The sequence below is a fragment of the Hemicordylus capensis genome, chromosome 4 (genome assembly GCF_027244095.1).
Source record: "Hemicordylus capensis ecotype Gifberg chromosome 4, rHemCap1.1.pri, whole genome shotgun sequence".
NCBI classification, from domain to species: Eukaryota; Metazoa; Chordata; class Lepidosauria; order Squamata; family Cordylidae; genus Hemicordylus; species Hemicordylus capensis.
In genome coordinates, this window is record NC_069660.1 from 238,851,455 (window position 1) to 238,875,877 (window position 24,423).

The 24,423-nt window shown below is 41.2% G+C and overlaps 1 protein-coding gene across 7 annotated transcripts in view; it reads right to left on the minus strand.

Annotated features, from left to right (window-relative positions):
• Positions 1–24,423, minus strand: part of ANKRD12 (ankyrin repeat domain 12) — a 125,510-nt gene that overhangs the window by 19,456 nt on the left and 81,631 nt on the right. For all 7 annotated transcript variants that reach the window (XM_053244094.1, XM_053244090.1, XM_053244093.1 and 4 more), the window contains 5 exons: positions 23,332–23,478; positions 12,091–12,291; positions 8,562–8,704; positions 5,925–6,072; positions 27–4,630 (listed from right to left, as the gene is read on the minus strand). In XM_053244094.1, coding sequence (XP_053100069.1) covers positions 27–4,630; positions 5,925–6,072; positions 8,562–8,704; positions 12,091–12,291; positions 23,332–23,478 — 5,243 coding nt within the window. The remainder of the gene's footprint in view (positions 1–26; positions 4,631–5,924; positions 6,073–8,561; positions 8,705–12,090; positions 12,292–23,331; positions 23,479–24,423) is intronic.

Below are 24,423 nucleotides of genomic sequence, written 5' to 3' on the forward strand. Positions count from 1 at the left end.
AAACCATTTGTTGTACAGTTACTTACAGTTGGAATGCATATCTTGCTCAAAGGGTTGCCGTCTAAGAGGTATGATCCATTGAAGGTCACATATTCATCATAATACTGAGGTGCTTGAGGAATAACACTACATAATAGTTTACGTTTCTCTTCTATTTTCTTCCTTATGTGCAAGTATTCAAAGTATGGATTTGCTCTCTCTGAACTATAAGGCTGAATCTCCTCTAGTTTTAGAGAGTCTACTATAGCTGCCAGAGATTGATGAGTTTTTGATTTAGCTTGCATCACAGAAGGATTCACTTGCACAGGCTGAGGAACACGTGACAGCTTTCTTTTCCGTGGATGATGGGCCTGAGCATCATCTTCCTCAGTTAATCTTATCCTCCCTTTCATTGAGGATGATGATTCAGAGTCTCTTTCTGATGTTTGGGGGCAGCCAATAAGATTCTGCTTACTCTGATTAGCAAGCATATTTGCTCTGTTCCTTGTAATTCTTTGAGGAACTTCATAGTGGTCTGCTTTAGGATCTTCCATTGCTTCTTCTACTTCTGACTTAATTGTTGGACTATATTTATGCACTTCATGTTCAATTAATTGTGAATGACTTTCCAAACAAGGTGAAAGGCACTGCTGCAAGTTTTCTTCCATTGAACTGTTTTCTGTGTTGTCTACATTAAAAAGTTTTCTGTTATAGTCATTTGTAATTCCTTTCAGAGTTCTGTCATTTAGTTCCTGTAAATCTAGGTCATCTTTATTACTAGCCACATGGGACGAATACAGATCGTCAGAATGGGATTTTTCACCTGGGATCTGAATATCAATCATGTTACTACCAAGTTCATCAGTTTGCAATGTCTTATAAATTAGCTTACTGACTACAGAAGAACTTGCAATAGGATGCGAGCGAAGATCATTTGCAGCAAAATCATTTTCAAAATGTTGTGAAATATCCTTAGTGAAGCTTTCAGGATATACAGTGATAAGTACATCTGTCTTTTTATTGTTCAGTGGAAAGAGTGTTTTTTCCATCTTCATTTTACTGTTACCATCTACATCAAATACTGAATTGGTACCCTGAATGGCACTTTGTTGGTGTTTAACCATTGGAGCCTCTAGGCTGCTAATATCTGGTAAAGATGCATGCTTTGACATGCAGACTGTATCTGTGATTGTCTGAATCCGAGATGGACAGGATGACTGGAGAGACAAAAATGATGCTGATTCCTGTGACAAGGAATTTGCTATGTTTTCAACATGATGAAGGAACTGTTCAGAACTTTTCTGTTCTTTCATGATTTTATTTTCAGAATTATGTATGGCTCGGACATTTGCTGAATCTTGATCCACACCTGTATAATTGGAACAGGCACATTCACTGTTGAATGAATTAAATCTATCTGAAGGCACATCCCATGATTTACTTGAGAGAGTCATATTACTCTGGCCACTCTGCTCTGAAGGCACAGGACTTTCTCCCGATGGGCTTGACTGAGTAGCACTTTTAACAATTGCATCTGATACAATAGGTTTGCTGCTAGTAGATCTAGCTGGGGATGATACAGAAGCTGAATACAAATTTGATGTGCCATTTTGGGAATCTTTTTCAAGTAAATTAGAGCATGTTGATTCATGTTTAGGAGAACAGCTATTACTCTGCACTGAAAGCACAGCATTAGGATTATTTTCTTCTGACATTTGGAACTGTTTTGTATTTTCATAAACAGCGGGCATACTGCATCTTCGTACTTCTACAACTGGCCTACAATCAGTTAAAACAAATTTAACATCTTCAACAGATGCTGATCTCACATAAGCTGCTGGAAGTCTGTTTGGAAAAGGTGCTTTATTACGCTCTGGCAACTCTGATAAACTATCAGTCTCATGATGAGCTGGCGATTTGGCACTAGACAGAAATGGTGATTGTGAAAAAGACATCTGAGAATCGGATCCTTCAAGCATAAAGTCTGAATCGTACTCAGTTATAGGTCTTGGAGGAGTCACTGTAGTATGGCAGGAATCCTCTGAGCTAGCTACTGAAATCATGGATACTGATCTGGATGTTAGTCCTGTCTTTTCACTTTCTGATCTGGGGGATCTATTTGAACAATTGTCTAGTAGTAGCGATGTTTTCCCACCAGCTGCTAAATTTTTTATGTCAACAGATTGTGACCTACAACTTGTAGCATCTTTCAATTGTTTTTCCTTCACACAAGCTTCAGACAATTCTGAGCTTTTTGAACGAGTCAACTCTTTATTTTTTAATTCATTAAGGGAAAGTTTCATTTTATCCTTATCTTTTATTTTGTTAAGTTCTGAACAGGATCGATTCTTTAATCTCTCTTTTTCTTTTTGCTTTATTTTTTCTTTGTGCTTTCTATGCCACTGTTCAATTTCCAAGTCCTTAAGACTAAGCATTCTTTCAAAGCTTGTCTGCATCAAATCATCATTTAGTAATCTCTTTTCTTTAGGCCGTGTATCTTTAGGAGCTGATGATGGTTTAGACTTAAGCTTTTCAGGTTCAGGTTTTAATTTAAGGAAGTTGTTATGCTGCGTTTTATCTTTATGTTTGTCACGTTCTTTATATCTATCTATATCTTTATCTTTTTTATCTTTCTCTCGTCCATCTGGAGTTTTCAGCAATTCATCTTTTGGTTTCTCTTTCAAGGACAATATTTTTTCCATACTACACCTCTTCTCTTCTGTTATGTGCTTTACATTTGCGACTGCTGAACAGTCCCGCTCTCTAGATTTTTCTTTTTTCTCAGCCTCCTTTTCTTTGTTTTTGACCTTTTCCAGCTTTGAATATTCACCTTCCTTGTCAGAAATCTTGGATTTTCTATCAGTGCAGAGTTTCTCTTTGCATTCAGAGAGATGTCTATCATTTTTTTCTTTGTCATGTTTCTTGTCAGGTTTTTCTTTGCTTTTTTCTTTGTCATCAAGCTTTTTAATAGTATTAAAACTTTTTAATTTGTCATTTTCTTTATGAGATTTTTCTGTTTGCTGAAAATAAGTCTTTTCTTTTGTCTTTTCTGCATTCTCACTGGGCTCTGATCTCTCTTTTTCTGACTTATGTTCATATTTTATTTTTTTCTCTTTGTCTAAATTTTTTCTTTCTGCTTTTTCAGTAGCAGAGTTCCGCTTCTCCACCTTCTCTCTATATTCCTTTGTGCTTTTTTCCTGCTTCTCAATGTCTCTTTCTTTGTCTACTATGTATGCACTTGTTGCTACATCCCTAACACCTAAGCAAAACAATTCTGTTTCTTTATCTGAGAACATGCTCTCTTTTTCTTCTTTTATTTCTTTTGTTTTTTCATCCTTGTCATTTTCTTTTTTATTTTTATCTCTTTCCTCTCTAAAAACTCTCTCTTTTTGAAAGATTTTTTCCTTCACATATTTGTCTTCTTTCATCAGAACCTTTTCCATCTTAGATTTCCTGTCTGAGGACTGAGATTCATGGTCCATATTTGACATATCTTCTGCCTCATCACTTTTAAAGAAGTTCTCTTTCCAAAATTCTCTGTCAAATTCAATATTCCTTTGAACATCCTTGGAACTCTCCCTGTGCTTATGTTTTTCCTTCTCTCCGTCCTGCTCTTTTTTGTGCTTGTCCTTTTCTTTATGTTTCAGTTTATGTTTCTTAATTATTTTCCCCTCCTTGTCAACCTTTTTCATTGTGCAATCAGAGCTTTCAAAGGATGGGCTATTATCTTCCTCCTTCAGTTTAGGACTAGCTTTATCACCAAACTCTGAAAGAAACTCTTTCTGATGCTTACTTTTGTCTTTGTGCTTGCATGATTTGCCACTAGAACTCTCCAGTAGGAACTCAGAGTCTGTATTATGATCATATCGAACTAACTCAGATTGTGATGTTAGTTCAGTCCCTCCTGGTGATAAACATGCCTTAACATTTTCTTGTTTAAGGGGTGTTGACTGCTTTTCAGTTAATCCACATGGATGCTTTGGGGATCTGCCAGCAGTAATATGGAATAAATGCAAAGAAGAATCCTCTTTTGGGCTAAAAGACTTTTTTAAATTTTCTTCTTCTCTGCTTTTATCTAAGGAGTCTAACACAGAAGGACCCAAGTTTGTCACTCTGGAGTTTTCTTTTTCTAGCTTTAATTGTTGATTTTCTTTATTTTTGCTTTGATTTTTTAATTTTCTTTTAACTTTTCCTTTTTGTTTATATTCACTGAAAATATATTCTTTTTTAATTTTTGTATCAGAATTTGAAGTTTCTGTGACAGAACATGGAGCTGAGATGATCTTTTTGTCTTGAAGAATGTCTTCATCTGAACTTTCAGAACTTGAATATAAAACTCTGGAAGGCTTCTGTTTTTTATTTTTAAATGACTTTGGAAAGGTTACTTGTTCCTGTTTAAGAAATAAATTACTCTGGTCTGTTTCAGATTCATTCTCCTTTCTCAAGTCCTTCCTTGGTATATGCCTGTCATCAATTATTTTCTTAACTTCATCTTCTTCTTCATCTTTAAATTCATATTCATCAAGAGCTGATGAAAGTGGTGCTTTATCAGGAACATGCTTGCTATCATTGACTAGAGATTCCTTCTCCGTCTCAGAATCCATATTTCCATCTATACTAGAAGGATTTACAGAGGGTGCCTCTTCAAGATCTGTAACAGAAAAAGGAAAAAAAGTTGGTTAATAGCTAAATATTCATTTTGAATTATAAGCAAGAACTTAACATCCAGAGGTGCACTGAGGTAATTTTGGAGCCTGGACCTAAAGGCCTTTGGAGCCCACCCCAACCCAAAGGTTAAGCATCATCCCACTACACACCCACACCCACACCATGACACATGCAGTATTTTTAACACATTTTTAATGCGACCACACCACCCAGGACAGACTAGGGGATTTGGGGGCCCCCAGGGAGTGTGGAAGACCTGGACTTCTGCCTGGAAGTCCAGGGGTAAGAGCTCCTCTGCTCACATCACTATAGGTGACAGAGACAGTATTCCAGGGCAGATTTGATTCAAATCAAATCAAATCAATTAAAATCATGGTTTAACTCGCTAGTCAGGAAAACCCGAGTTTAACCTTTTCGATTTGTCATTTTGGAATATGCTCCCTGCTGAAATAAGAGCATCTCCTTCTCTGTTTGTTTTCAGGAAGACCCTCAAGACTTTACTGTTCTTACAAGCTTTAAATTAGAATTTTAATTCTAATAATTTGTTTTATATTGCTTTTATTGTGTTTTAATTTGTGATTTTTAATATTAAAATTTGTATACACTGCCTAGAGATTTACATATCAGGCAGTATAAAAATATGATAGATAAAGAAATAAATAATTTAAAGCACTGTTTCTTGTTAAAAGCACATCCTTCCTGTTTGATATCTCAATACACATTCTCAGAGGCGCTCTTACCCCAGGACCTTGGGAATCTGGCCCATAGCCTCCTAGGTCCAGTGGCGGCTCCTGCAGCCACTTGGCACGCTGTCCCCATGCCTGCCTGCACACCTTTAAAAACAAAAATCGCTGCAGCGGTTGTGGCACTAGCTGCGGGGGTGGGGAGGGGAGAGTTCCCCTTTAAGGAGGATATGTTTACCCAGAGGGAGTGAGGAATGGGGCAAGGTGGTGGCGGTTGCAGGGAGGGTGGGGCTGCAAGGAGGGGAGAGTTCCCTGTTACCCTTCGTCTGCATCTGGGATGGGAGGTGGCGAGTACTGTCCAGCTCCACTCCCTCCTCCCAAGGGAAGGCCTTTCGCCTCTCTGCTTCCTCCATGTGGAGGAAGGCCATTCAGCAGAGTGACTTTTAGAGTGAAGTTAGGGCTGGATTTTCTTTCTTCTTCTCTCTCTGTTACAGAAACTGCAGAATATTTGGAACTCTCTCTCTCTCTCTCTCTACACACACACTCCTCTCAATGTAAGTGTTACCACAATTCCCCCCCCACCCCCGCTCTGACCTGAACAGCCATCTTCATCATCAGAAATAGGAACTTCTCTTTTCAACAATAATTCTAGTTCTTCTGTTTCTGCTACATCAACTGGCCGCTCTCCATGTTTATTGGCCTGAAATGGATTTCCACCATGTCGGAGCAGCAACTTCACAATCTAAAAGATTAGGTACAAACATTTGTATTTTCTAGTTTATTAGAACTAAATAATCTCATAAAAACCAGATCTTTTATGAGGTGAACAGACGGATAGTATATTACGTCCAGAGGGGTAGCTGTGGAAGTTTGTGGTAGAAAAACCAATTGAGTGTCTTGTGTCATCTTAAAAGACTAATAAATTTATAAAAGCATAAGTCTTTGTGGACTACAGTCTATCAAATGCATGAAGTGCCATTCTTTAGGCACAGAGAGAGAGAGAGAGAGAGAGAGAGAGAGAGAGAGAATATATATAAAATTTTGTATATGGATATAGAGAACAAATTGAAAAAGGGTGGACAACCGGCTAGAAAATACATTAGGCTTAGTCTTGTGACAAGTTTACAAGTATACAAAATAAGTACACGTTGAGAATCTTATATCCAGACTGCTTGGGACCAGAGGTGTTCCGGATTTTGGAATATTTTCATAAATGAGATATCTTGGGCATGAAAGGTTACTGTTTTTTGTTTTTTTTAAAGGTTTGATTTAAAGTATAGAATCAAATAAGCATTGAATTTACTCAAACATGGCATTTTAGGTGGAAATGAAACTCAGATGAAAATAATCTCATCATCTCGGTCGCTGAAGCCTAGGCAGCGTTTTTCTCTTTCTCTTCTCCTCTATTCCTGTTTGTTCGTATTTATTCTGCTAGCTCTTTTACTCATATGTTTCCTGTGTGGCCCTGTTATCTCCTAAACTCTTGTGTGTATATATACCTTTAAAAAAAACTAAAAACAACAACCTTCTTTGCCTTCCCCCCTCCTTTTCTTTGCTTCCCTCCTGCTGGGAAGCAAAGCTTAAGTAAACAAAAGGCAGATAGCAAAGTCTGAGGGGAAGAACTAAAAGGAGAGCTAATGAGCTGAGGAATCAACAACAGCAAGTTTAGGGGCTATAAGCGACTGGAGGAGGTTGAAGCTACAAGCATTTCTCTCCCCCCACCCACCCCATGGTGTCCGGATTTTGGAGCTTTCCGGATTATAGGAGTCCGGATAAAGGATTCCCAACTTGTATGGTGATAATTCCACAATAGCAGTAATTAGGGATAATGTATTGCTAAGTTAATTAACTTTGACATGATAGACATTATTGGTCCTTTTTCAGACCAGGGACAATACAATAAATCATAATTATAAATTCTAGTTCAGCTGTTTCATGCTCTAGTCTTCCACTGAAGTTCTTCTGTTGAAGAATGGCCACTTTCAGGATGCATAGTGGAGTGTCTGAAAGATTAAAATGCTCTCCCCCTGGCTTCTGAATGTTGATAGACTCCTGGTTGTTACCTGTAGCTCCCAGCTAAAACTGCTCCAGCATATCATCAATGACCTACAGCCATCCTGGACAATACTGCCCCCCCACCAGGCCTTAGGTGAAAGAGAGCTCCCTAAACTTAAAAGGCTACTCATGAGCAAACTATATAATAGACACAGAAACATAGGGATCAGATCTTGCAACAAATTCCAGTGCCAACTCTGTCCCCATTATCCACTCAGGCAACACCATTATAGGACCCAGTAATGTCAGCTATATGATCAGGGACTCTTCACTTGCACATCCTCTATGGTTTATATGCTATTATCAGCCAGCATTCCTGTCTACATAGGACAAACAGATCAGTCTCTGCACAAAAGAACTAAAGGATACAAATTGGACACGAGGAATGGCACCATTCAGAAACCAGTGGGAGAACATCTTAATCTTCCAGGACACTCAGCTGCAGATCTGAGAGTGGCCATTCCTCATGATTTTCAAAGGAAGATTAGAGCATGAGATACCTGAATTCAAATTTATAATGATGTTTGATTCGATTTCCTCTGGTTTGAATAAGGACCTATCATTTCTGTCCTATTACAAGTTAAAAACTTAGCACTGCTACAAGGATGTTGCTATCACCATGCTTATCTTGAATAATTTTAAGAGTGTCACAAGACAAAGCCTCATGCATTTCCTAGCCACTTGAGCCCTCTGTTTTCAATTTTTTTCTCCATACCCACAGAGAAGCACACCTGCCTATTGATGACAGGACTTCATGTGTTTGATGAAGGGGAGTATAGTCCACAAAATCTTATTACAACAAACCACAACATAAATGTGTTGGTCTTTAAACTGCCACAAGACTGTTTTTTAAAAATAGTATACTGAAAACTCCTCTGGACGGGACTCTGTTTTTTAAAAATTATATATCAATTCATAAAGTACCATGCACATTGATGTCACTATATGCATAAATAAGGTAGGATCAATACTATGATCCATGCAGCAATTATGCTGGAACAGACCAGAGTAACTGTGACTGCTCCAATGTAATTCATAGATTATAGGTAAAGCCAATATAAGCATTAGAAAGAGATAAAATGTCCAATATATGACTATTTAATAATTTCTAGACTAGCCAGCTTTGGTTGCTAGATCTAGCCATTGAGTCTTCTTTTTTTGCATGAAGGTACATACTTTTCTATGCCCACTACTTGCAGAATCATGGAGTGGTGTATCATCATCCAGTCCTTGAGTGTTCACATCTGCCCCTGCTGCGATCAAAACCTTGGCAACATCATAATAACCAGCATTGCAAGCTTCATGGAGTGGTGTCCAACCTATTGTAAAGGCAGCCAGAACATCAGGTTTTTGCTCTATTTTAAATATTTTTTTCACATCCGAGTGCATAAAGATAAATTTAGTAAAACACAGGATTATTTAAAGTCCATGAAGCTTTTTACTTAAAAAAACAAACTACCAATAGATACCTCAAGGTTGTTGGTATTTTATGCACTTCATGAAAAAAAATACTGTTTGTGACTATTTTGCAAAGATTGAGACATATTTTTAATCTTCAGTTTAAAATGAATTGCTGTGCCTGCAGGCAGAGAGGCAACTCATAAATATTACAAATGAAATAATGAATAAAATAAAAATATGTTGCTGTGTGATTTGTCGGACTGTAATTTCAGTTTTATGACATGTTGAGGACTTAAAAGACATATTCCCAGGCTGGCTGAACCTAATAGGCACTGCAAGTAAGTGGCAGAATTCCAGGGCTTCCAGACTGATCAGGGAAACCCCTCAAGGGAGAACACAGTCATCCCTCAACACTGTTCCAGGCCCATGGGACAACAGACTTGGGGGTTATTGTGTCTTCTACCAAGTTTTTCAAGACTGCAGCCCTTTTCACTTTTCTTATTTGTGCACACTGAGAGGAAAGTTATATATTATCTTTCTCTTATACAGAGAGCAAGAAAGAAGTTACAATTAGCAAACCTTTTAAGGAGGTAAGAACACAATTCTAGCATTGTCCTTTGAAAGAGAAAATTATTGTTCTTACCTTCTAACAAAACAGTAAGAGTGAGGAGGAAAAAAATATTTTCACCTATGTCAGCAAAACCTGAGCTGGCCCTGATGTACACAATTAGGGATGTGAATGAATTGAGGTTTGTGCATAGGTTCAGCACCACCATGAGATGGGGGAACGGTGAGCGGGATCTTTAAAACAGAGGAGAGCAGATTGATACCACCACACCATGCAACTTTCTGCTGCAATGGCGCTCCTCCCAAGACCCGTGCACAGCGCCAGCACGTACATTACATCTGTGCATGCATGGACATCATTTGTGTAGTCAGCATAGTGTTGCTGACCATGTAAATGCCATCCACGCATACACAGATGTCATGTGCATGCTGGTGTCCCGTGCGGGTTCTTGGGAAGAACGCTGTCGCAGCATGAACCTGCACGGGGTGACAGAGAGCAGGTAAGGACCTGCTCTACTCCTTTTTAAAGACCCCGATCACTGCTGCCCCCCTCCCCTGCTGGCGGCACTGAATGGGTTTGGACCTTGTCGGACCTTGCCCCTATAACCAATGCTGTTTATACAGCACCCTAAAAATAAGTCTGAAAGGTGGGATGAATGAATGAACGAGGTTGTCCACAGAATTATATTTTTCTCCCAATCTTTTTCAAAAGGTTATTATTATTATTTTTTAAACCCAACAAACACAGCGCTAAGAAGCTTGGTCTCAGTGGAGATATTCTGATTCATATAAATTAAGATGTCAAGGTGACAAAGAAAAAAAATACTGGCCAACATCCAGAGCCATGAGCTGTTTGTGGAAGGATGTTACGCTAGCGTGTAACTGTTGTGCTAGCTAGTTGCACTACAAGTGTTGCACCACCGTAAGTATGCTTGTGCTTGCACAACAACTGCACAAGTGCAGCACACCTCATTTGATTTAATTGGGACATTTGCACAAGAGTGCTATAGTGCAATTCTCCAAATCCCTTTTTCGAAAAACAACTAAGCTAATTTCTTGTGCTAGAACAATTATTTCCTCACTGCACCAGTGGATCATTGCTCTGAACACTGGCCACTGCAGTAATGCAACTCCAGGAAAAAAGCACACAATTGTCATAGGGATGTGCACGGAACCGGGAGGGGGATAACTTTAAGGGTGGGGGAGGGTGCACTTACACCCCCCCGGCTGTGTTTTTCCCTCTGGCACTTGCTTAAAAACCAGTCCAGTGGGGCGGCAGCTTACCTCCCTGCTACCAGGTCCTCTCCTCGGAACGCAAGGAGCCCGTGCACATGCACAGGTTGGATGTATGTGCGTGCACATCGTGCTCGCTCGCACGTTGGGTGCACGCACAATGTGTGCACGCGCTACTACCAGTCTGAGGAGAGGACAGGGTGGCAGGAAAGTACACTGTCGCCCTGCTGGACCAGTTTTTAAGTGAGCGCTGGCAGAGGAAACACATGCGCAGGGAAGTGCGCCCTCCCCTGCCCTTAAAAATTATCTCCCCCCCCTTCAAACCGCCTGATGTTTGAACCTGTTCAGAGGACCGTAAAAGGGCCTCCGAATAGGTTTGTGCACATCCCTAAACTGTCATACCAGGTCCTTTCAGATGCACACATATTGATCTCTGAAATGTCTCTCTGAAGATGCCAAAACTGTTTTAATTTGTTTAACTTCCCGAGGTTCAACAGACCTAATATGGTTAATAGGTTGAAAAGTTTTGTAACATTAACTGTTCTTTTCTATGCAAATAAACGTTTGAAATTTTTTTAAAATTTAATTCCTACAGAAATTTATAACAATTATATGTAATTAAACATGGTCAGTCCTAAATTACTCTTTTGGTTGACTAATTGTCAGCTCTCGTGATTTATTAATTCATACACATTTTTTCTATTTACTAATTTATACCCCATTTTACTATGATTTTCAACCATCAAAAAAAAAGCTCCATTCTTACTAAAGCTAGTTATTAATGACTAACTTCCATTGGTTTCAGTCATAACTGAATTTAGCTGGGTTAATATGCAAACCTCCCACTTGTGTAAAAAGAAGCACTGCCATGCACACAGGATAAATGATGGCGATTCCCACTTCCACTTGTGGCCCTTTTCACCTCCTAAAAAGCCACTTGCGAGGTTTTTGAGTTCACAATCTCTCAAAGTGATTTCTGTAAAATGTCAACAAATTAAAGGGCATGCATTTTGCTTATATATTGCCTTAGAACAAGGTTTCTTAACCTTGGGTCCCCAGAAGTTGTTGGACTACAACTCCCATCATCGCCAGCAACAAAGGCCATGGCTGAGGATTAAGGGGGTTGTAGTCCAACAACATCTGGGGACCCAAAGTTAATAAAACCTGCCTTACAAGATATGTTCTTCTATTTAGGTTTTGGAGTCATTTGAACAATATAGCCATTAAGAACAAAACTAAAAAAGCCTTTTCATTGTTTAAACAAAACAGAAACCAAAGTAAACCAAGATTATGATGCTAAGCACACCACTTTAACACACATTCTACTGAAACATATAGGATTTACTTCAGCTAAATGCATTTAGGATCAAATTTGCCATACTTAAAAAACAAACAAATTAAAAGTGACATTTGGAGCATAGCTTGGCACTTTATACAGGGCAAATAATCTAGCTAAAAATTCAGAAGACTAGACAGTCCTAAATAATGTACTTTTTAAACTTACCAGCAAAATCTTTTACATTGACATTTGCACCTAGACTGATTAATTCTTTAACTTGTTTAATATCTCCTCTAATGGCTGCTGTATGTAAGGGGGTTTCCCCTCGCTCATTTCTCTTGTTAACTTTGTCTTGTCGTCGTGATGAAGAACTTGCTGTTTTCTTTTGTGTTGGTGCTGTCTGTAAAGGATGATTTAGGTTGGGATCTACAAAATAAAATTTTATGACATGATATAAGTACGATTCTGCCTTAATGAATGAAATTTGCTTGACTCATTTTTTTGACCCTCTCATTAAATTATTCAGAGGAAGATTCAGATCACCTGTTCATAATCTATCAAAATGATGATGATTTAATCATGCAAGAACTTTCTTCCCAATTAAGAAATATTACTTTTAGGATATCCTCACTTAGGAGCTTGCGGAGGCTCTCCATTAGCAACCAGCAATATATTATTCAATATCAGAGTATGGAATAATTGAAAAAATATTATTTGACAAGAATCTGATATATGTTTAAAGGTAAAGGTAAAGTTTCCCATCAAGTCGATTTTGACTCCTGGCACCCACAGAGTCCTGCGGTTTTCTTTGGTAGAGTACAGGAGGTGTTTACCATTGCTTCCTCCTGTGCAATATGAGATGATGCCTTTCAGCATCTTCCTATATCGCTGCTGCCTGCTGCCCAATATAGTACCAGCGGGGATTCGAACCGGCAACCTTCTGTTTGTTAGTCAAGCATTTCCCCGCTGCGCCACTTAAGGTGACTTGATATATGTTTACATAGGTATATTTATATATCAAGGTCTATTGCCAAAATTCCGTCCTACTCTAGCATACCAACAAGCAGAATCCAGGTAAAAATAGAAAGTCAGAGAAGTAGGACAATGCGAAAGGCAGCTGGCTTAGTTCTTAGTATTTCTCCTTGAATTCTATGGACAATGTAAACTGACTAATAAAGGGTATATTTGAGAGGGAGTAACATCTTACATTCACAATAGACACTTGGTAGGATTCAGACTAAATCCTATTGAACTTAATGGGAAGTTAGTAATGACTAACCTGTCTCATTGGATCTCAGTGGTGCTTAGTCATGACTAACCTTGTCTTCAGATGGCCAAGATCTGAATCTTGGCCCACTGGAGCCAAGTTTAAATAATTAGTAGGCAAAGGTAGATCCTTCTCTACTGGAGTCTCTTTTCTCTCCTGCAAAAGAGTACATCTTGTTGTCTTTCCCCAACTAAACCAATGCCTGCTACTTACTTCCATGATCATATATAAAACATTTTTCCTGGGGACATCTTTGCACCTGACAATGGGTGGGAGGTTAGGTCCCGCCCCCCCCCCCCGCCGCCCTTGCAAGATACATGGCCTGTTTCCATACATACTCTAAAAACTTTAGCTTTATGATAGGTGTTTTGCTTGTCTTTTGATAAAATATAATTTTAAAACTTTTTAAAACTGACATTAATTAAAGTGAATCAAAAATTTTGCTGGTGTAATTTCTTATTTTAAACACTTATATTACAAGAGTATATGATTCAGATCTGTCTGTCTTCCATGAGATAATTATCTGTACAGTGTACACTAGAAATAATAAAACAGGTTGCTCACCAGTAACTATTGATCTGGAGATGATCTGTTGCATTCATAATATTGGGTACTGCGCCTGTGCAGGAACCTCACAGGCAGACTAACTAGCTCCTCGAGATGCCAGCTCCGCCCAGCATGTGCTCCGTGCATCGGTTGAAATCGGAGGTTGGGGGCATCCTTTCTTCAGTTTCTTGCAGACTGCCTAGTATAGACCATCTGATGTACTTTAGGTAAGTATTCCCACTTCTAGGCTTTACTGTTGTGGGGATGGTTTTGGGAGGGTCTTATGAATACAACGGATCACCTCCAGATCAATAGTTACAGGTGAGCAACCTGTTTATCTGGATCGTGATTCACTGCATACATAATATTGGGTGATTAGTCAGCTTAGCCTCTGGAGATGGGCCCAGTGAAGCTGCAGCTATGGCAACACTCTTTTCAGTACACTTCAAAATTCTGCCTGTCTCGCCATTCTCAAGTCAATAGCATAGCACCTGATGAATGGCTGCTCCTATGATCCTATTGCTGCTATGCAGATATCAGCCAGCTTTATTCTGGACAGATGTGCTGCAGATGCTGCAGATGCCCTTGTTGAATGCGCTCTAATGGTGTGCGGAGGATCAAATCCCTGCTGCTTGTAAGCACACACAATCAGCTCCACCAACCAATGGGCTAGCCTCTGGCGTGATATAGGGAGGCCTTTACTTCTCCCCTTATAGGCCACAAACAGTCTTCTTGTTTTCCGTATTGATTTTGTCCTCTTCAGATAGTATAAAAGAGCACGGCGGACATCAAGGGAATGCAGTGCCTTCTCTGAAACAGTCTCTGGTTTCTGGAAGAAGGTTGGCAATACAACCTCCTGGTTCAAATGAAAGTCTGATACCACCTTTGGTAGGAATTTTGGATCTACGCGCATGACAACCTTGTGAGGGTATAACTGAGTGTATGGCTGGTCAATCCTTAAAGCTGTCAATTTGCTCACATGCTTGGCAGTAGTGACTGCTATTAAGAACACAGAGGCGTATCTAGGGAAAATAGCGCCTAGGGCAAACACTGAAATTGCGCCCCCTGTCCAAGCATCTGACACCCATCTTTGAGATAACTTTACCATAATATCAGCTGAAAAATACAAGTCAGGCTCGTTAATCTTTTAATCTTTCAAAAACTATTTAGCAGTGGACTTAGCCAGACCAAAAAATGCTGGAAAACTACAAATTTCAGTATGCTGGGGCTCATGAAATACCCAAATACTATGTGGAGGTGTACTTGGAAAACTAAACAGAAGTGCCTGTCTAATTCTCTACTATGCATTGTAGCATCACCATTACATAAGTTTTAAAAATCAATGGAGAATTTGACTTTTCCCAGATACTCTGAAAATAATTAAAGGATATGCAGAGTAAACTGTGTCACTGCTTGGAATATATTCTAGTCTTTCAGAAAGACAGTTAAAATGAGAGAAAGAGAGCAAGAAACTCCCAGTGGGCCTTAATATTAAGGATTTCACACTGATTCAAAGACAAATTCACCATTAATAGCCTTATTAGCAAGACATCACATTTAACTCACTTATTACAAGAAGCAAAGTAAGAGCAAATGAATACAATCCTAGCTCATAAGCATCAGCTCAGTATTCACAAGCCCTGATTCTCTGTACATAGTGCCAATCTGAATATGTGTACAGTGGCTTATATTATATATTATTATTTTTTTACGTGTAGCCCCTTCGGGGGGCTTCCTAAAGGCTGGGGGGGGTGTTGCAAAGGTTCCTCCTCCCCCCACTGGCCTCTAAGGCCTCGCAGGGACCATTTGAGCATGTGCAGTGGCCATTTTTTAAAATCTCTTTTTAAAATGGCCACTGAAAACAAAATGGCCACCGCGCATGCTCAAATGGCCTCTGCAAGGCCTGGCATGACCTAGGGCCTCACAGAGGCCATTTGAGCATGCACGGTGGCCATTCTGTTTTTGGCAGCCATTTTTTTTTTAAAAAAATTAATTTTACAAAATGGCGCCCCCCTTCAAGTGGCGCCCAGGGGACGTGCCCTGCCTGCCCTACCCCTAGATACGCCCCTGTAAGAACACAACTTTCAGAGTGAACAGCTTCATGGCCGCTTGCTCCAGTGGCTCAAAAGGAGGTTCCGTTAGAGCCGACAGCACCAATGACAAACTCCAAGATTCTACTGGCTGCCTAATCGGGGGATATAGATTAAGCCCTTTCATGAAGCGTCTGCATTCTGGATGTGAGAACACAGTTGTTCCATCCCAGCCCTTGTGTTTTGAAGAAATGACTGCCAGATGGACCTTTAGCGATACGTTGGCCAGGCCTTTCAACTTCAAGGTCATATACAGGAGCACCTGTTTCACTGTGGCTTTGAATGGGTGGAAGTCATTCTTCCTAGCATAGTTAGCAAAGCGGCTTCACTTGCTGCCATAATTGTGCCATGTAGACAGACGCCTGTTATTCAATAGAATTTTCTTCAGAAACCGACCTTCCAGGCAGTCATCCGTAGAGTTTTTACATCCAGATGAAACATCATCCCTCCTTCCCAAACCAGCAGATCGAGGACAAGTGGAAATCTGTTAAAACTTCCCTGTGCTAGTCGAAGCAGTGGAGCAAACCACAGCTGTTTTGGCCACCATGGTGTCACCAATATGCATGTTGCATTGTCTCTTGGAATTTGCGCCAAGACATGACTGATTATCAGCTGTGGTGGGTAAAGGTATAGGAAGCCTTTGGACCCCCTGTGCTGAAATGCATCGCTGAGGGATCCCTTGCCTATTCCAACACGTGAACAGAACTTTGCACACTTTTTGTTGGCAACTATCACAAATAAGTCAACTGCTGGAAGACCCCACATGTTGAAAACTGTCCGGAGGTAGGTACTGTTGATCTCCCACTTGTGATGGTTGTACTGCGCTGTCCGGCTGAGGTCATTGGCCAGTATGTTGTCCATTCCTCTTATGTGTATGGCCAGCGGATAGATCATATTAGCAATGCTCCATTCCCAAATTCTCGTGCTTAGGGCGCATAGAGACGCAGACACTGTGCCCCTCTGTTTGTTGAGGTAGGCAATGGCTGTTCTATTGTCCACTTGGACCTGCGTCACTGTGTCTCTCGATGGGTTCGAATGCTTTCAGAGCCAGAAACAGTGCTTGCAGTTCTAGGTAGTTCATATGCTGCAGAGTTTGTAGCTTGGACCATTTCCCCTGAACCCGGTGGTCTCCACAATGCGCCCCCCATCCCACTAGAGAGGCATCTGATGTCACCCACCATGTTGGTATCAAGGATTGAAAAGGGACTCTTCCCAATAGATCTACCATCCATCACTGAAGGGAGTCCAGCACTGAGCGTTGAATTGTCAGATGCCTCCTCTGGCTGTCCAGATTTGGATGAAAGTTCTTCAGGAACCATCTTTGTAGTGGCCTCATGTGTAGGTGTGTGTACAGTACTGTCAAGTTGCAAGATGCCATGAGGCCCAGCAACCTCTGTATCTTCTCTGCTGGCTGTCTTGGAGTGAGCATGAATTGTTGAGCAAGGCTTCTGATCTGCTGATAGCGCTCCACAGGTAAGCATGCTCTTTTTATGCCATATCCAGCACAGCCCCTATAAAACTTAGGTATCTCTGTGGCTCCAATCTCGACTTCTTTCAATTGATATTGATTCCTAGATTCTGCAGCAGCAGAATCATGGATTGGATCTGCAAAACTAACTCTTCTCTGCTGCTGCTGACCAGAAGCCAATGGTTGAGATATGGGTGAACCACAAGCCCTTGTGTGCACAAATAGGCTACTACTACTGCCATGACCTTCTTAAAAACATGTGGGGCGGTCGACAGTCCAAAGGGCAAGACAGCATATTGGTACACCACATCTCCTACTGTGAACCTGAAATACGTGCGGTGACTCTCCTGAATCTCCATGTGAAAGTAAGTGTCCTTTAAATCTAACATTGCTGCCTACTCTTCCCTGGCTAGGAAGGGTAGAATTGCCTGCAACATTGTCATTCTGAACTTTCTGGCCCAAATGAACCAATTTGAGCCCCTGAAGATCCATGATTGCCCTGATTCCTTCATCCCGTTTTGGAATTTGAAATTAGTGGGAGTAGAACCCTGACAATCTGTCTGTCCACTGCACTGGTACAATCGCCTGTTTCTCTAGAAGAACCTGCACCTCCTGCAGAAGTACTTGTGTGGCCTTGTTGTGTTTCATACCCGAGAATGGAGGCAAAGTCTTGAACTCTATCGCATACCCAGTCTGTATGATTCTGAATACCCATTGATCTGATGTTATATTTTGCCACACTTGGGCATGGCTTGCCAACCTGATGGAGTTGTTGGCAATTATGAAGCAGATGTTGGGTGCTTTGGAAATTGGCTGTTGGCGATTGTGGTGTTGGTGATTGTGCAGTGGACTGACCATAAAATCAAAGGCCCTGTTTTGTGTTGTCTTTGTTAGTACGTGTGCTCTGGTTCTTATTTCGTCGGCCGAAACCCTTTGATCTCTGGAAGGGTCTATACTGCCTCTTAAAATCTCTGCATTCCTGGTATTTAAAAGGCCTCTGTTGGCCTTGTGTGATTATGCAAAGCTGAAGCGGAGGCCAATGATGATGCCATGAAAGTCTTGGCCGTATATTTAGATTTTTTAAGTGACTCCATTGTGGAGTCTGTGGTGTCAATGAAAAGTCCCTTGCCGTTGAATGCTAGATTTTCTACGCGTTCACACATGTCCTGCTGGAGACTTGTGGACCTGAACCAAGCAAACATAGGAACAACATAGGAACATAGGAAGCTGCCATATACTGAGTCAGACCTTTGGTCTATCTAGCTCAGTATTGTCTTCACAGACAGGCAGTGGCTTCTCCAAGGTTGCAGGCTGGAATCTCTCTCAGCCCTATCTTGAAGAAGCCAGGGAGGGAACTTGAAACCTTCTGCTCTTCCCAGAGCGGCTCCATCCCCTAAGGGGAATATCTTATAGTGCTCACACTTCTAGTCTCCCATTCATATGCAACCAGGGTGGACCCTGCTTAGCTAAGGGGACATGTCATGCTTGCTACCACAAGACCAGCTCTCCTCTCATAACAAAACATAGCAGAACAACATAGCAAAACGATGCATGGTCACTGCTGCAACCATAGCTCTTGACTCAGTTTCTGTGACATGCTTGAAAGCACTGAGCTGTTGCCTCGTAACCGAGGTTGTCTTTTCATACAGCTCAGCAAATGTGTTTTGGACCTCCTCCACAGTCATAGATGTAGAGTCCTGGAACAGGGTATCCCACAAAAAGTGGTTGTAACGTGCCATACAGGCTGCGTAATTTGCAATACGAACAGCCAAACTGGACGTGGCGTATCGTAGTAAGCAAGCATTCTCCTCATCCTGCACCCTATGTAAGTTTTCAAGTCGCTTTGAAGTGGGTGTTGAAGTAAGAAGAACGCCCCACGCTATCTTTGCCCCTTTTGTAATCACTGGAATCATGGGCAGAGCTAAGGGATGAGATGACTTGGCCCTAACCATCATGTTGTAGACTGGATCTTTAAGTTCCGTTTCTGGCAATTTCAAGTCCATTCCTAAGACTTCAGCAATTTCTCTAATGAGAGCATGATAAGCCTTAAGTTCTTCAGTGGGAGAAGTCGATAGATTTGGAGGTATGTCAGAGGGCAAATCTGAGCACTGGCTAGCCTTATCTGAATCTGATACAGAGACAGAAGAATATCCCTCAGGCTCAGGGGATGAAGGCGAACCTGGTGTTGGAAGCGAGATTGTCTTTCTCCTACATTTGTCTGGCATTTTCTCTGGCACCGCCGGAGCTTGCAAAGCCTCGAGTGATGGTACACACGGCTGTGGAGGATCTAATGCTTAAGTCTGGCAAGCTGCAGAAATCATTGACGCAGGAACTAGCTGCGCTGCTTGAGTAGCAGTACTAACAAGCTGAGGGGCACTCTCTGCAGCCTGTGTAGCAGTAGTAACCAGGACAGGGTCTGGATGGTGAACTGACTACAGGAGAGGCAGAGTAGGCTGTTGTATTGGCTCTTGCTGGGCCTTCCAGTATAGATAATCCGTGTAGTCATCACGCAACGCATGCCTGAATCTACAGGAGTGAGTGATCTCCTTGCGTACAGGTTGAGCCACTGGCAAATGAAGCCCCTGAGAATATGCATACTGGCTAGGGGACTTCCAAGTCAGCGGAACAACTGTTGCCGATGTACTAGGCACAAATGCTGTAGAAGTGCCCATAGCAGCGGGTAAATTCAGCAGTAGCTGTTCAGCTCCTTGCAGCCTGGGAGCTTGAAGAGGTGATAAAGAAGGTGTCTTTGGAGATGGACCTGGATCATCATCCACATCCGGTTCTATATCCAGACCAGTGCTGAGAAAACCCTGGAATGTGGAACCTGACGGCGTGCTCGATGTCGAGTCCAACAGCTCCAGTAGAGAAGTTGCTCTCTCTTTGTCCAAGGAGAAATCTTCATCCTGGTCAAAGTCAGCCAACAAATGACCAGTACGAACACCCCCTGCAACTGCCGTGCCTCTTTGCGGAGTTGCAGGAGACTGCATGCCGGTGACAGCAGAAGTTGTCTCCTCAATGATAAGGGTTGGTTTGATATCAACATCCTCAATGTCAAGTCAAGTGACTCTGCAGATGCTGCTCGCGATGTCATGGCTGTCAATGTCGGGTCCATCAATGTCACAGCTTTCAATGCTGAGGCCATAGCTGTTGTAGCCTTTGATGTCGTGGCTCTTGATGTCGAGCTCGCCTTTGACATCGAACCCTCCATCCTCTACACGCTCACCAACAATGTCATCTTCGGTGTCAAGGACTGTTGAACTAGATTCGACGCCAACATCAAGATGTCGGACTCCCACACCAGGTTGCATTCTTGCATCAACGTAGGTAATGGCATACCACTCAATGCCGCACTATGGTGTTTCTTCGACGGAACCGATGTTTCCTCTGATTCAGATTCCCGTTTTTGTTTTTTTTCCTTGAGTCTGTGCAATTTCGACAACACCTCCCTTGGCTTTTTGAAAACAGTAGTATATATTTTCTAGTTGAACTGAGGATCTTTCCACTGAAGTGTGAATGCTAAGGTGGTCAAAAAGAAACTGAAGAAAGGACACCCCAAACCACCGATTTCAATGGATGCACGAAGCACGTGCTGGACGGAGCAGGTGCCTCAAGGAGCTAGTTAGTCTGCCCATGAGGATCCTGCACAGGCACAGTATCCAATATTAAGAATGCAACGGATCACAATCCAGATCATTTAGTTCAAAACAGAGGAGCAAGCATATCAGTACAGTTAAAATGCAGATATCAGAGGAATTACCCTTCACAGAATAGCCCTATGCATGCATTCATTATTTATCATATCTTAATACCACCTGACATGTACATCTCTAGGTAGTGTACAAAATTTAAAATATTTAAAAGTCAACGCAGATTAAAATATACGAGACAAAAACAAAGTTATTAAAACAAAGTATTAAAATTAATTCTAATTAAAAGCTTGTGAGAACAGGAGAGTCTTGAGGGTCTTCTTGAAAACAAACAGAGAAGGAGATACTCTTATTTCAGCAAGAAACATATTCCAAAGCATAGGGCAGCCACAGAGAAAGTCTGGTTCTGGGTTGCCACCAAACGAGCTGGTGGCAACCATAACCGGACCTCTCGAGAAGATCATAACAGGTGGCAGGGTTTATAACAAAGGAGGCGCTCTCTCAAACAGCCTGGACCCAAGCCGTTAGGCCTTTTACCGTGGTGATTCTCTTTATTTGGCAGGGGGAGAGTAACTGGCCCTATCCACCCCCAGCACAGTACTTCCAGTGACTGTTGCTGGTGTGTGTCTTATGTTTCTTTTTAGAATGTGAGCCCTTTGGGGACAGGGAGCCATCTTATTTGTTATTTCTCTTTGTAAACCGCCCTGAGCCATTTTTGGAAGGGCGGTATAGAAATCGAATTATTATTATTATTATTATCAATAACGAGCACTTCGTATTTCACTCAGAAACTTATTGGCAGCCAGTGCAGTTCTTTCAAAACCGGTGTTATATGGTCCCTTTGTGTTGTCCCGGAGAACAATCTGGCTGCCGCATCTGTACCAATTGTAGTTTCCGGACTACATACAAAGGCAGCCCCACATACATCGACATTACGATAGTCAAACCTGGAGGTTACCAGCATATGTACCACTGTTTTAAGGTCATTTACTGAACCTCTTGAAATGGATGTGGCTGACATATCATCTGAAGCTGATAAAAAGTGCTCCTGGCCACTGAGAAACCAGGGAGAGCTTTGGGTCAAGGAACACTCCCAAGCTATGTACCTGATCGTTCAGGGAGAGTGTAACCCCATCCAGAACAGACAGATCTAAACCATCTCTTGGGTCCTGACCCCACACACTCAGTACCTCCATCTTATTTGGATTCAACTTCAGTTTGTTATCCCTCATCCAGGCAGGCATTTAGGGAAGATATGCCATTTCCTGATGACATCGACATGGAGATGGAGATCTGGATGCCATCAGCATATTGATTACACCCGGCACCAAACCTCCTAATGATCTCTCCCAGCCATTTCATGTAGATGTTAAAGAGCATTGGAGACATTATGTAGCCTTGTGAAACTCCACACCTCAGTTCTCACTCTGCAGAAGAACAGCCTCCAAGCAACACCATTTGGAATCTAGCAGAGAGGTAGGTGCGGAACCACTATAAAACAGTGCTACCCAATCCCATCTCTCTCAGAAAGTTCAGACGGATACCATGGTCGATGGTATTGATAGCTGCAGAGACCCAAAAGGATCAGCAGAGTCACACTCCCTCTGTCGATAACCAGTTGGAGATTATGTTGTATGTTTACATGCACATGCTTTTGTGTGCATGGCTGTACATGCATTCACCTTAAAAGTGAATCTGGGGACAAGCCTTCTCAAATGCAGGATATGGATAGAAATTGTTCTACTGTCTGTTCATTGAACGTGTGAATAATTGTACATGCAGACAAATCTGTATTGGTGTGCACCGTACACAGATTGTATGCACATTGAACATGATGTGTAAATAGAGCCTCTGTCTTCCTCCTATGAGGAAGAAAGTGATTAAACTTGCAAAATAATCATATTTGGAAACTTTTATATGAATTTAGAGATGCCTCTGTCATAATTTAAAGCAGATTATGCCTGCAACTTTGAAATTACCAATATTAAAATTTATATGGGACTATAATTTGAATACTCTAAAACAGCAGGAATAGATAATCCAAATAGGAGACGGGGGAGGTGTTGCAGAAGAAAAAGAAGTTTGGCAAAAATTGCCTGTCCACCTTGTGAGTACAAGCTATTCCACTCACGCTACAAACGCTTAGGAGACAACACATGAACCTGTAGTGAACAGAGATGACAAGAAGGAGAGACTAGCACACAACAAATGAAAGTGAAATATTTAAGTTACACCACATATAAAAATAAGTACAGTGTAAAATGCAGCAAGTGAAATCTGTAAATTGTTAGCACCTATTAATGGTCCTGCTGCTTCCAGGACCAACAGAGGGAGCAGGAGGGAAAGCCAATGGAATTCAGCTGCAGTAGAAGATAGGCAGATCCTTCTATATAGAGGCTCATAAACTCCAATATGCATACAGAGGTGCAGAGTGTTTGGTATTACCTGGACTGTTGTCCCTGGCAGTCATCTGCATGAGGAGAGCCATCTGTTTGCGTTCTGATAGTGGATAACCAAAAAGTATGCTAACAGGAGCCGCTTTCTTACTGGCAGCTTCTTTTTTCATTTTCTTCTTCTCCGGGACTTCTTTCTCTGAAAATATCAAATAAGATACTGCCAATTACAGCACATTTCAGGTTATATTCCTGATAAAATATAGATATATATCTCACACAAATATACAATTTAGTATGCTCCTAAAGTCACTAAAATATTTTTGTCAGTTGGTAAGACAAGTACATCAAGTCATTCCTCAGAAATATTTAACTTATCATACTTGAATCAGTGATATGTAGTGGCTAGAGTGCTGGGCGTGGCTGTGGGAGAACTAGGTTCACATTCCTGATCAGCACTGAAGTACATTGTGTGATCTTAGAGAAGCCAATGTGTTTCAGTCTAACCACAGGATAGTTGCGAGGCTCAAAGACGATTCCAAGGGCCAAACTAGATAAAGCATGGCCCATGCATCAGAATCCGATCACCACTGAACCCCTACAAATGGAGAGGGGATGATTTAAAGAGCATTCAGGCTAGTGGGAAGGTGAGGATGATGTACTCCTTCCCCACTTTGAATCAGTTTCTCCCTAGCCATTTTTCTCCCAGAAGATCTCCACCATGACTTTAAATACAGCCCACTGGGAGAAAAACAGCAAGGAAGAAGTATTTCAGGGAAAGTGCAAACAGGAGAAAGGCTCAGCACTCCAGCCACCCACACACTTTAAATTGCCTAACCATATGCTAAATAGGTATGTGGCATGACCCAAATACATACAGTAAAACTCATCTTCAGGTTCCTTACTTGAACAAACATTTTGATAGGCCATTAAGTTGAAAAGGGCTATATCAGATGACATCAGTATATTCCTGTGGGTTATCTTATAATAAAATTTAGGATTTCACAGTCACAAAAAAATGAAACACTGATTTAATTTCAATTTTGAGATAATTTCTTAAAGAAATCTTAGTGCATGTTTCCCACAATTTATTAAGTCACATGTTTTCTGGGTTTGACGACACTTAAGATAAACAAGAGAGAGA